The sequence below is a fragment of the Hydra viridissima genome, unplaced genomic scaffold (assembly GCF_058129835.1).
Source record: "Hydra viridissima isolate aposymbiotic clone 2 unplaced genomic scaffold, HvirCarnegie_v1 scaffold_1, whole genome shotgun sequence".
Taxonomy (NCBI): Eukaryota; Metazoa; Cnidaria; class Hydrozoa; order Anthoathecata; family Hydridae; genus Hydra; species Hydra viridissima.
Window position 1 is genome coordinate 1,332,026 of NW_028324300.1, and position 12,569 is coordinate 1,344,594.

At 31.7% G+C, this 12,569-nt stretch overlaps 1 protein-coding gene and 1 pseudogene across 1 annotated transcript; both read right to left on the minus strand.

Moving 5' to 3' along the window:
* Positions 1–4,958: 4,958 nt before the first annotated feature.
* Positions 4,959–7,395, minus strand: LOC149892831 (uncharacterized). The gene is made up of 4 exons (XM_090079904.1): positions 7,239–7,395; positions 6,612–7,037; positions 5,520–6,388; positions 4,959–5,363 (listed from the first exon to the last, which is right to left on the minus strand). Exons 1-4 carry the CDS (start codon positions 7,393–7,395, stop codon positions 4,959–4,961), a joined length of 1,857 nt encoding a protein of 618 aa, XP_089936030.1.
* A 2,533-nt stretch (positions 7,396–9,928) lies between these two features.
* On the minus strand, positions 9,929–12,008 carry LOC145181987 (uncharacterized; annotated as a pseudogene).
* Between the last annotated feature and the right edge of the window lie 561 nt (positions 12,009–12,569).

Here is a 12,569-nt window from a genome sequence, read left to right on the forward strand (position 1 = left end):
AACTTTGTGGTTATGAAATTAACCTTTTTTTTCAATTAATAAATGCGAAAAAGCAGGACTTAATGTTGGTTTTTAATTTGAATTAATTTGAACTATTTTTTTTTTCTCTTTGGTAAAGGATTATTTTCAATATCCATGATATTATTGTTAGTAGATTAAATGTTACCAGTAATTGGACGAACTGAAAACTGTGACTTGATTGTATTGTCATTGTAGCCAAAATCTTTGGTAGATGGATTATCTTTTCTGCGACCAATTGCACGTTGTCTTTCAAAATAGTTTTCAAGGTCATCTTGGCAGAATCTTTCAGAGAGTACAAATCAAACAACATTTTCAAGTAAAAATTTAACAACTTCTTTGAATGAATGGTCTGTAATCTGCAAATCTTCATAAGTTTGAGAAAAAATAAACATTTTTGATTTTGAGCTCTCATCAAAAATTCCTTCTCGTTAATCTATAGATTCTTTCCACAATTTAAAGTATTAGAGGAAGTTATCTAACCAAGCAAATCTTAAATCATGTACTGATTCATAAGGTTTTAAAAATGCTTTTCTTTTTGTGATATGCTCAACACTGTTCTTTAGATTCAAACAATCAAAAAACATATCCATCGTTAAGCAAAATTCTGCAGTTCCAGCAGCTTGTGGTGGTCCAAACTGCTTTAAAGCATTTCCTACCGTTTCGCTCAATACTTGGGAGGCAAGAAGTACCCTCATCACAGAATATGGTGTTAAGTTTACATGATCGCTTGTTAGTTTAGGAACAAGTTTAGAATTAATCAACCAAAACTTTAAATTTGAAAAGCATGTTATAACTAAATTTTTTAGTTATAACACACAATGGTTACATTTGTAAGAGTATCTATAAATGAATTAGCATAAAGGCATTGTGTTTTTCTTCAAAAAGTATTTCTAAACAAAATACGATTGGCGTGTTTTATTAAAATAAATTGGCGGGCATCCATCAAGTACAAGTAAATTAAACTACTGATTTTGGACCCCTTTTCTATTTGTTTTACCTTTCAACGTCCCCTGATTTTGTTCAATTATATCTAAAATTTACATAAAATTTATATAAATTCATAAATTTCATACTTTGGTAAAATATGTTCTGGAGAATTAAAAGTAGTTGCTGCAAATTTATCATCCAAAGAAATTTTCCAACAATCACAGAGAGAGCTTTAAAATACGTTTTGTAAAATCATCAAAAGGTTTGTAACATGACGTTGTAGTTCGAGAAATTAACTCTTGCGTCACTAAAAACTCCTCACGTTTTGTAATGGATATTGAACTTCGCTGTGGTTGATTACTTTTCTTGGGAAGATTGTGAGTTGGCAATGCTCCATCATTTAAAGTTTTTCGATATGAGTAAACCCAAGATTGATCTTCGGTAAAGTGAAGCTCGCAAATATAAACGCTGAAGGGATCAATGCGTTTTTTCAAAGAACCATCGATAAGTCTGTCTCTAATAATTACGTTAATAAGCTTATTACTCAATTTCTTATTTGCATCATTAGTTGGAATAGGAGCTTTGAAAATGCTGAAACCTTTGTGCCTTCTTGAAGTTTAAGAACCAAATATTGCACATTTTTAACCAGGTATATCAAAAAAATCAATTACAATAAAAACAGAAAGACAACTTAAAGAAATAACAGGCAATCGCTAAAAACAACAATCTTTTTATGCAGGTTCGGAAGTTCGGAAACAAGAAAAAACAGTATGAAAGAATTAAAACAATGTGCTTTTGTTCGCTTCCAAACTATATCTTTCTTATAACTATGATTGAACAAATTGTTTTAGTTATATTCATTTTTACATACATAACCAGTAATGTAAATCAAAGGTATTTTGGTAGTATCAGATATTGATGACTCTAAATTGTATTTCTAAATTGTCAAATATTTCACTACCTGCTTCATATAAAACATATGTACAAGAAGCACACTCATGACCTGAACTAAAATCAAAAGAATCAATGTCAATATTTAAAGATAACAACAGTGATGCGTGATTTATATGCAATTTTTCTGTAATTTCTTGAATATTTATAAAGTTGGCAACCCCGGAACCTTGTCTCAATTTCCAAAATTCTTTTTCTAAGTGGTCATTTGTAAACATACCAAAAAGAACATAATCATGACTTGTTGCTTATAAATATTTACGTAGCTCGACAACACCATAGCAAGTATGGTGAATTGATTTTGCAGTATAATTAGATAACTGCTTCATTCTTTTGCCATTTTTACAACACATTTCAAGAGCCATATCACCAAACTGAAGTAGAGTATTAAAACGGCAATCATCAGGATTACAAATAGGTGCTTCTAGTGGATCATTGTTTCTTACATCAGCTCCACGACCTTTCGCATTCAAAATTTTCCAACAGGTTATAACTTTATTTATAAATACTGCAGTATCCTAAGAATTTGAAATTATTTGAGAATAGGTCAGCAAGGCATGATATATCTTATCTGAAAAAACTTTAAAACAAGTAGATACATTTTGCCTTTCAATGAGCTTGGAAGCTATTGCAATTACATTGAAGTCTGATAGCTTGACTAACTTTTCTTATTCTAATTGTTATAAGCATTTAAGGTGTTCCCATTTAGCAGTTCTTTAAATACCATTATCACAAGTTCTCCAGTTTTTTCTGTAAGCCATAGATTCCTAATGTTTTTCAAATGATGAACAAAGTCAAACAGTAAATACATCCTTCCTTCCGTTTTCCAAGTTTTTTCTGGAATAGTATGATATAATTTTTAAAATGCTTGGTTTACACAATGACCATCACAGGTAACAACTTTTACATCGCCAGATGACAAGTAAAATTTTGAAATTGGAATCATCTTATACAAAAATTTAGGACCACCTTTGAGACATAGTATCATAATTCCCAACATTTTTTTAGCCAATAATAATGGATCAAAAAAAAGTTTAATAAACAATGTTCGCTATGGTAAAGCATCATTTTTTATACATACTTCATCATAAATAATTATACAAATTTTTTGTTTTTCTTCCAAGTTTTTAAAAACTGAATCTAAGACATAGCGTCATCAATTTTGCAAACTTTTGATGTTATACGTGTCAAATTACTAACTGATGCCGATTGAAAATTGTTTCTTAGTTTATTGTATAAAGCACGAAATATTGAAAAATATTCAAAATTACGTATAATTGTATCTGATTCAGTTTTTTTTTTTTTTCCGATAAGCTTTGCAGACATAACTGATATTTGTTGCTGAATAATGTTTTTCTTATGATCTATTTCCACGACATTTAAAAAATGTGGTATTTCCTCAAACTTTGACCATGAATTAACAATATTTATACAATAATTACACAAACTTATTATAAAACATTTTATTTCACAATGAAATGTTTCAAAATGTAGTTTCTCAAAATCATAAAACGTAATAGATTTAACATTAATTGTTTTAATTGCTAAGTTCATCAGTTCTAACATTTCTAACAACACTCTAAGATTTCTGTGTTGTGCAATGACGTGGTAATGGAGTAGGTATTTGTCAAATGTACTATATCACTAATAGTTTTTTGTCAAATGTAATAGATCACTACCCATATCAGTCATAGTTAATGCGTGTATATATATATATATATATATATATATATATATATATATATATATATATATATATATATATATATATATATATATATATAATAGATAACTCCTAACACTCTAAGGAGTTATCAAGTAAGTAAAGATACATTGTTTTAAAACTATTTACAAAAGTTTATAATATCAAAAACATTAATAATTCAAAGTTATTGGATTTATAAAAGAATAAGCAAAATTAATTTGAAAAAGTTAAAATTTCTCAGGCAAGTTTTTCAATGAGAGCTTTTCATCTTCGCAATTTTTAGAATGTTAAATAGGCCCCCAGTCACGGTTTACGGTTGCGCGATGAATAGGCCTTAAGTATAGAGCGCCATGAGTCCCACACAAATGTGCCTGTTATAACAGCTTTAGAAATCATGGGCCATAAAAAGATAAAGGTGGTGCACCACCAAATATTCTAAATTCTTTAAAACTTTAAAAAAAAATAATCAATTTGATATTATTACAAAATATATAGCTTGAGAATCCTTTTTTATACTTAACTTTGTTTTGTCTTGCTTATTTTGCCTTGCTTAAATCAAAAAACCGTCTTTTTGATGTGTCTATTCAGAACGCAATATCTTGAAACCTATCACATTTTTTGCACATGTTCTAGACACGCAAACTAAAGTATTGACATAGGGATTTTAAGATTACTCGGTTACATTAGGAACTATTGAAGTTCTTCTATAGAATATTAAAAAAATATTTTTTTCTAGGCCTAAAAACTAATGAATAAAGAGATTGGAGAATATTTTTTGAATTTTGAAATGACATTCCCTACAAAATATAATAAACATTTATGTTTATCCAGAAATTTGAAGTGATTTGCTTTTCTACTTCACAAAATATCATGTTTTCAATAATACCATGTTTCGCGAAAATCAAAAACAGAAAAACGCATAAGAAGATTTAATAAAAAAAAAAAAGAAAACTATAAAGTATGAAAAACTAATAAAATCCAGCAGAATAAGCTCGGCATGGTTCTAATTGAGCTTCCTTATCATTAAACCCTTTTTTTTGGCGGATCAAATTCTGTCGTTGGGTTTTTGAAGTAAGTGAAGACTTGATTGTACATTTTTTAATTCTGCATTTATCGCGCTTAATCAATCCGATATGAGTTAAATGTCCAATACGTATTCCCAAAATTTTCAAAACATCAATAATTCTTTGGGTACCTTCATTAAAATTGATAATTGCAGAATTTACAGACATTTCGATTATGTTTCTGTTTACAAAAATATGTTTGGGGCATCGTTTCATGATTATAGCATTTAATGCCTGATTATTGTTTTGTGTAAGACCGTGTAGGCACTTTTTAAGTAGTTCTTCACTGCTTAAGTCTTTGAATACTGGGACAAGAATATTTTTATTGCTAATGGCAAGCTTAGTTTGGGTTTATATGCTTTATGTCCACTTATATGGTCACGTTGCCATTTATACCAGCTGGCAGTAGTTTGTGGGCAAAATTGATGACGTATATTCATGTCTTTAACATCAAAGTTGTGAAAAAGCACTGCCCATACAGCCTTTTTCATTTGATACATATTACCTAAAATTTGTCTAACAGCCATTCCAAAATAATTTTGTAAAAGGTTAAGTGCTTTATCGGTTAACCTCCCTGTTCCTGCTACTGGTTTTCCATCACACAGTTTTTTTCCACGTAGACGTTGACGCAGTACGCGACCATGACTTCCTTTTTTTTTTTTGGATGTGCCCAATACATTCTGCTTTTTTGATCTCTATATCTTTGTATGGACATGAAGCTAAGTACTGCAGAATATGATGAGGTATAACCAACAGCAAAACAACAAGTGTATTGTAACTTTTTTAATTTTTTTTTAATTTTTCGACTGACCGATGGAAAATAGTAATTGCATCTACACCTTCCATAGCACCAGATGATCTTTGATGATTAGCAAGAGGGGAGGAATGATGTCCAAGATGAGTTTGTCATTTGGTCCATTGATGATCGGGTAATGGATGACATTGCCAGTCAATTTAGCTTTGGCATGCACTCCACCAGACCGCCTGAAAGATTCGAAATTTTTCCTAAGGGAGCCCAAAGTTCGAAATGTTCCTGCATTTTCAAGGTTGTTTGCATCAATGTCACACCAGGCACAGGGGTGTGAGCTGGAGTGAGCCTGTAGGCCACAGAGAATGTTGGCCAATTTCAGATCGCATGCGATGAAAAGATTCACAGCATCGCAACCAACAAGTGCCCATACTTGGTGAACACTTTCATATGTTTCTGGAAACTCTTCAACAACAGCTAGTAGCATCTGACGTTTCACTCCAGTGTCTTTGGCAACTCGCTGCGTCAAGGATCTTTTAGCAGGTGAACTTCTAGATTCCTTATTTACTGCAGAGCTCTTCTCAACAATCGTAAGACAAAATTTCATAAACCCCTTGCCTCCATCAATGCCAAGCTTGACCAGGGGCTCAGAAGAAATATTCCGAGAGGTAAGAACTCTGTTGAGAAGATCTGACAAGCTCTTACAGTGAGCAATTGTAAAATCTCTAAAGTCCCCTTTAGTGCTTGACCCCTTGATTTGTGTGTGTGTGAAGAACTCACTGAGCTGTTGTCCAACAGCTAGGAACTTTGATGCAAAGTTAGGCTCAACTAGTTTTCCAACTGATGCTTGGTTAACTGTACTGACCAATCTCTTGATGTCAACATTGGACAATCCAGTATTCAGTTGAACATTCACAAGGTCTTGAGTAGTCAAAAACGAAGAAGCAGGTTTTGAGGAAGCTCCACTTGGGCCTTAAAATGGAATTTCTTTTTTTTTAAAGGATTAGAATATTTTAGATAACTTACTTCTAAATACAGTTTTTGTTGCTGAAAACTAAAGCCTCTATTTAGTTCCTTCAAAAACTAAAATTCTGATGATATTTGCAAGTAAAAAAACAATCAATTATAGTGAATTTTGAACAATAATTACTTGTTGTGAGCTCTGTACTATATATAGTAATAAATTTTTAATTACCTGGCGTAATGGGAAATGCATGACCTCCAGAAGCCTTAGAAAGACGAACAGTCCCATGGGGTGAGGCTTCCTTGTTTGTGATTACAGTGGCAGCAATCTGTTCGGCAGCCATTGCATCTCGGGCTGCCAAACCCTTAAGGTTCTCTCTAAAGGTAAACTGGTTGCAGGTGTGTGCTAAACCTTTACCAATTGGACTAAGGCAATCATTGCATCTCAAAGGAGTGTTTTTTTCTTCAGCTTTTGTCTCATCGAGTGGATGCTTTTCATTCATTTGTAATCGTCCAATTTTACACAAGAGCCAATCACAGACATGACCTCGTGTTTCTGTTCTGACAGAAATAGTTGTGAAGTCAAACAGAGGGGGAAGAGTGATATCTTGCCCTTCACCTTTACGCCTCATCATTTTTCTACAGGCTTCACAAATACCTTTAAGCATAAAAAGTGATTTTCATAAGTCAGAGAAATATTGCTGTACCTCAATGGTTTTGCTAGTAAAGCTGTGGTTTTTATGAGAACAGGCAGTTTAAATAAATCAATTAAAAGCAAGCAAGCTTTTTAATTTCATTGCAATACCACAATAAAACTGATTTCCCTATATACATACAATTAAAATCAACCCTACATTACCTTGAGGAATGTGAGAATCAGTTTTATCAAAACTGACTCCATAGATTTTGCTGATTTGTTCCCACATAAATGCTGTCAGTTGTCTTGAGCACTTTTTAAGACAAATCAGGCAAACAGTTTTCTGATTTTCCTCATGAGTTCTGGCGTGGTTCGGCATTTTGATTGGCTGAGAGAAATATTTCTTTTAATTTTACATAAAAGAAAGTTTCAAGGAAATACCTAATCCAGGGGTGGGGAACCTTTCTGAGCTTGGGGGCCGCATAACCCTTGAAAAAATTGTTTGGGGGCCGCACTAATAAATATGCAAATTTGGTGTATAGTACTCGTACTAATGTTATATTTCTTAAAGCATCTTGTATCACAATATTTCTTAAGGCATGTATCACAATATTTCTTAATGTATCATGTATCACAAAAGTTCTCAATGGCTTTTCTGATTCTGTTTCTTTTGAACCAGAACTTGAATATTTGGCTCTATCTTCGTAGTTTTAAGCTTCAGTTGGTCTTCCAGATGCTCATCGGTCAACTGTGACCTCAAACAAGACTTGATAAATGTTATGCGGGAAAACGTAGATTCACAGCAGTAGGTTGTACCAAAGCAGCTCAAAAGACGCCTGGCAATTCGACGGAGTTTTGGATACTCAACTGCAGTTTTCCAAATTTCCAATGGATCCTTCTTGTTGTCAAAGAGAGATTTTAGGATACTGAAATATTTTCGTCTGCGCAGATCTGCGCAGACACATTTTCCGAACCCTACTAAAATGTAAAAATAAAGTAGTTTTTTAAACTTCACTTTATTCTCTAAAATATTTTTAAAAAAATTTAAGTTCTTATTTTTACGTTTCGGGGCCGCACAAAGAGTGTCTGGGGGCCGCAGGTTCCCCACCCCTGACCTAATCTATCAATCTTTGCATAATTATAAATATTTTAGTGCAACTTTTAAACATTCTGTTAGCCCCTAAGGGATTTTTATTTGATGAAAAAGTTTTTTTTCACTTACTTATAGCATACAATGCAAACAATTAAATATACTAATCTTTGATTTATATGGATAACTAATGTACTTAAAGTAATTGTGAAGTGTACAAATTTGGGTTAAACTTAAGTGCTTAACAGAGCAATAAGATTGGAAGTAATAAAACTGGACCAAAACTAAGTCCTACAAAAAAATTTATAAAATATGTTTCTTTATTATTCCGTAAACTACTGTCAAAATTTCATACCTTTATCTTGAAAATTGCCGGTGATTTAAGCGAAATACTTTGACAACTGAATTTACGGCAAAACAATGCAAGTCTTAGTGAACAACAACTTGGAGTTACCTTCAATATAAAACAACATTACAAAATTGACTAAAAAATATGAAAGTATCACTGTTCATTTTAATGTTAAATTTAAAATGTTTCTTACCTTATTACTTATTAAGTTCTTTGAGAATAATGTGAAAATTTTCAACGAAAACAAGTGTAAACAGAGATCAACTTGTTAAGAACAGAAGTCAATTTTTCAATTTTCATGGTTTTGCAAAGTTTTCAATAATGCCTAAAATTTTTTTTATAGAATTAAAATAGATGTTAAAGCCATTTTAAATACTTTTTTACTTTCATGAAGTTCTGTTAAAAATCGTAGCTAGGTAAATCTTGAAAATGCCGTTGGCAATTTAAAACAATTGAGATAAATTTTATAACATTAGTCATTTCAATGGTTGATTGAAATTTTACTTAATAAGATTACTGAACTTAACTGTCCAAAATTCCTAAGCAGTTCCGAATTTAACTTTTTTTTCAAGCTGACTAGAAAAATCAATCATATATTTGTAAGACAGTAAGATTTGTTTACCAAACTAGAAATACATCACAGGTTGTCAAAATTTCTCCAAGTGGAACACAAAATTAATGGAAACTGTATAAAAATGACCCCCTCTAATTTTTTAAGCCCTACAACTTTTATTTTATGCACTTTTTTGAAAAAATGGACAACTGTGGTGCTATTCTCATTTTTTTATTATGATTTAAGAGTTATATTAATGAAGGAAAATCCCTTAACTTGATAAGTTTTCTTGACATAGTTCTCTACCACTAAGTCTTAGAAAAAGCTTTTTGTTACAAAAGTTGTTGCCCACAACCTGTAGGGCTAAAGTGTAGTGTTGCCTGTTGGATAACTTAGATAGTGGCTCAATGGATGGTAACTTTACATGGCGACATTGGCAAAAAGTGAGGTTTTTGAAAACTGGAATTGCCATAATTTCAAAAGTAAGCAATATTTTGGCCTGAAATTTTATACACATTTTGGCACTCATATGGGTAGTATACATGCCCATTTTGGGTAATATCTAAACTACCAAAAAAAATTTATAGGCATTTTTGTATGTTACACCTGCTAGTCCTTTTTTAGTATGTTTTTTGACTTCAAATCCAATTTATTTCCGCGGACGTCATTACTTGATTTCAAAATTGACATTCCTGGGTGTGGGACTATGTCTACTATCACCCTAGATAGGTGGCGCTCTTAGATTAGGTCAGTAAAAAAGTTTTTTTTGAAAACCTATTTAACACAGGTGAGCAGGAGGTGCCTTAAATTGTGGGTTATACTTTTCTCTTTGCTCCAATCCCACAACTTTTCTAAGACAGCTTTACAATAAAATGAAAATGAAAATTTTTACAAAGTATAATTCCTATAACTATACATTATTATAATTTTTTGATTCTAAAATCAACAACAGCTGTTTTCAATCTATCTCCATAATCTTTATGATCTATATTACGTTTATATCTTTGCCATGTAGGCTTAAACTTTGCATGAATCGCCTCAACACACTGTTCTGCATAATTTGACAAGCCGCATCCTGCATGCTTTACAAAAGGAAAAACATGGCAGCATATAATATTGATTTTCCATGACACTGTTAGTGTCTTTCCTAGAGAATAAGCTGTCTCTTGTAGGCATAGAAAAGCATCTTTAAACAATGATATTTTGTGTTCTGAGTCAGAATCAAGATATCTTCCAAAACAAGCTTCTTTTACAGTTTAAAAGTTCTTAAGCTTCAGATTACAGGAAGTAGATATGGTACTCTAAGTTGCAGTTCAAGTTAAAGTTCATTAATCAGTTTTAAATTTTTATTTGCATTATTACCATCCCATCCAACTCCATGATATCCTCTTTTAATTATATTGTGTTTTTTCAACCACAAATCAAAACCATCCCATTCAGTTAAAAGAAATCCTGCTATTATATCTACTGCTCCAATGAGAAGATCTAGCTCAGGTGGAGCAACTTAATTTTTTTGCTCAATATTTTTATCAGTGCTAAGATATATTAGGCGTTTGTTCACAATGTTATCAAATTCCTTCATAGATGATCTGATACATTTTTAATATATGCTTCATAACAGAAATCGATATTGTCGATAGTTCTAAGAGTTCCTTTATCAAGCGTACATTCACCACTACACCATAAGCAAGCTTTTTTACCTGCGTGTGGTGAAAAACCAAATAATACATTAGCACATTTAAGATCAAAAGCAGTATAATAGTTTACATCCTCAATACTAAGTTTCTCATGTACTAATCTAAGGTTTTCATATTTTTCAGGAATATCTTCATCAATTGCTATAATAAGAACTTTTTGAACGCCACTAATCATAAAATTATTTTCAGATTCTTGTTCTTCAAAAACGTTCACAACAACTTTAAGGAAGCCTCCCCCACCATCTAAAGAAATTCTTACAAAACCTGCACATGGATTTATACCTCTTTCTTTAATAATATGTAGGATAAAATCAGAAGGATTTTTAATATATTCCTAATCCCTTATTCTTGTTTGAAATAAATTCAACTTGCTCTACACTATAAAGTTCACGTAGTTGTTGTTTAAGATTGACTCTGTGGAAGAAAATATAGTTCTAGTTTTTGAACTATATTTTCTTCCACAGAGTCTCTTCTATTTAATCCAGTTCTAATTGTAGAACAAAGTCTTTTAGTAGCATTATCAGAAAGTTCAAGTGAGGCTTGCAGTTCCATGACTGTTTGAAGAGAAAGTTGTTTACTGCTTCTGTTTCTCTTTATATTGGGAGCTTCAACTCTAATAGAGATAGGCATTCCTCATGTTTTTAGTTTAAAAAACGTCCGTTTTTCTATACCTTTATTCTCCTTTTTTTTTTTAATAATAGCGCTGGCTATTTGTTCAGTATATTCTCCCAAGTTTAAACAGTGACCAATTAAGTTGTCTACAGCAGCAGCTTGTGTACACTGATGAGAGATGGCTCGTCCAGTAACAAGAAAACAAGTACTGCATACATTTTCAGCTACTTTCGGTTCATTAAATGTTGGAACAGTGACACCCAAACATGGGTCAGAAGATCTTTTGTTGGCGCAATCAATCTAAAGCATTTCAGACTATAAATTAACAAAATTCTACTACAAATTTACAATAAACTATGTAAAAAGATTTGTTTTTAATTTTTTTTAACTATCTTATATATCTAAATATATATTATAAATAATCGATTGTTTTATTTATTGCTAACAATTAGATGACCAGGAATAAAAGACTACCCATATAGTGCATCCACACAAAAAACAATTAACTCTTTTACATAGCATTCAAAAAGTATACATTTAATTGCTATTAGTATACAGAATACCTTAGCAACTTGAAGTCCCCATGATCCCCTAGAAGTACGGCCATTCTTGAAAAGGTATATATTTCGTTTACAACTACTACATAAGACATTAGGAAAACTCATAATATTTTCATCATAACCATCATATATGTAGAGCTTGATAATATCTTGTATTCGGGTGGTGACTTCAGATAGTGACTTAGATCTGGCACTTTTTTAATCCAACACACAAATCGAATCACGTAAGAAACTGTCTCCAGACATAATATACTTGGTATTTTTATATAATGAATTTGCTTGGTGATATTAATGAAGTGAAAATACGCTGAGAACATCCAGACAGGTTTTGTTAATGGAGAAGTGCTGTTTGATGTTTACGCTTATTGAAAAAGTCCAATTTGTAGTCGAGTATACTAAATACACCACATTAACATTTTTAACTAAATTCAAATTTTAGTTTAAATGATTAAATTTTAGTTTAAATGAAATTAAAAAATTTAAAACAGAACATTATTTTTAACTTAAAAAACTACTAAAATATAATAACAACTTAACCCTAGTCTAAATAACATTTAAATTTCATTTGTGGAACCTGGTCCTTTTCTCCTGGAAGCTTCGGTTGTGCGATTTTCGCTTAAATTTCCGGTTTGGATCGTCGCGCTTCAATAACCAACAATAGTCCGCCATCATGTTGGTATTCCATCTTCCTT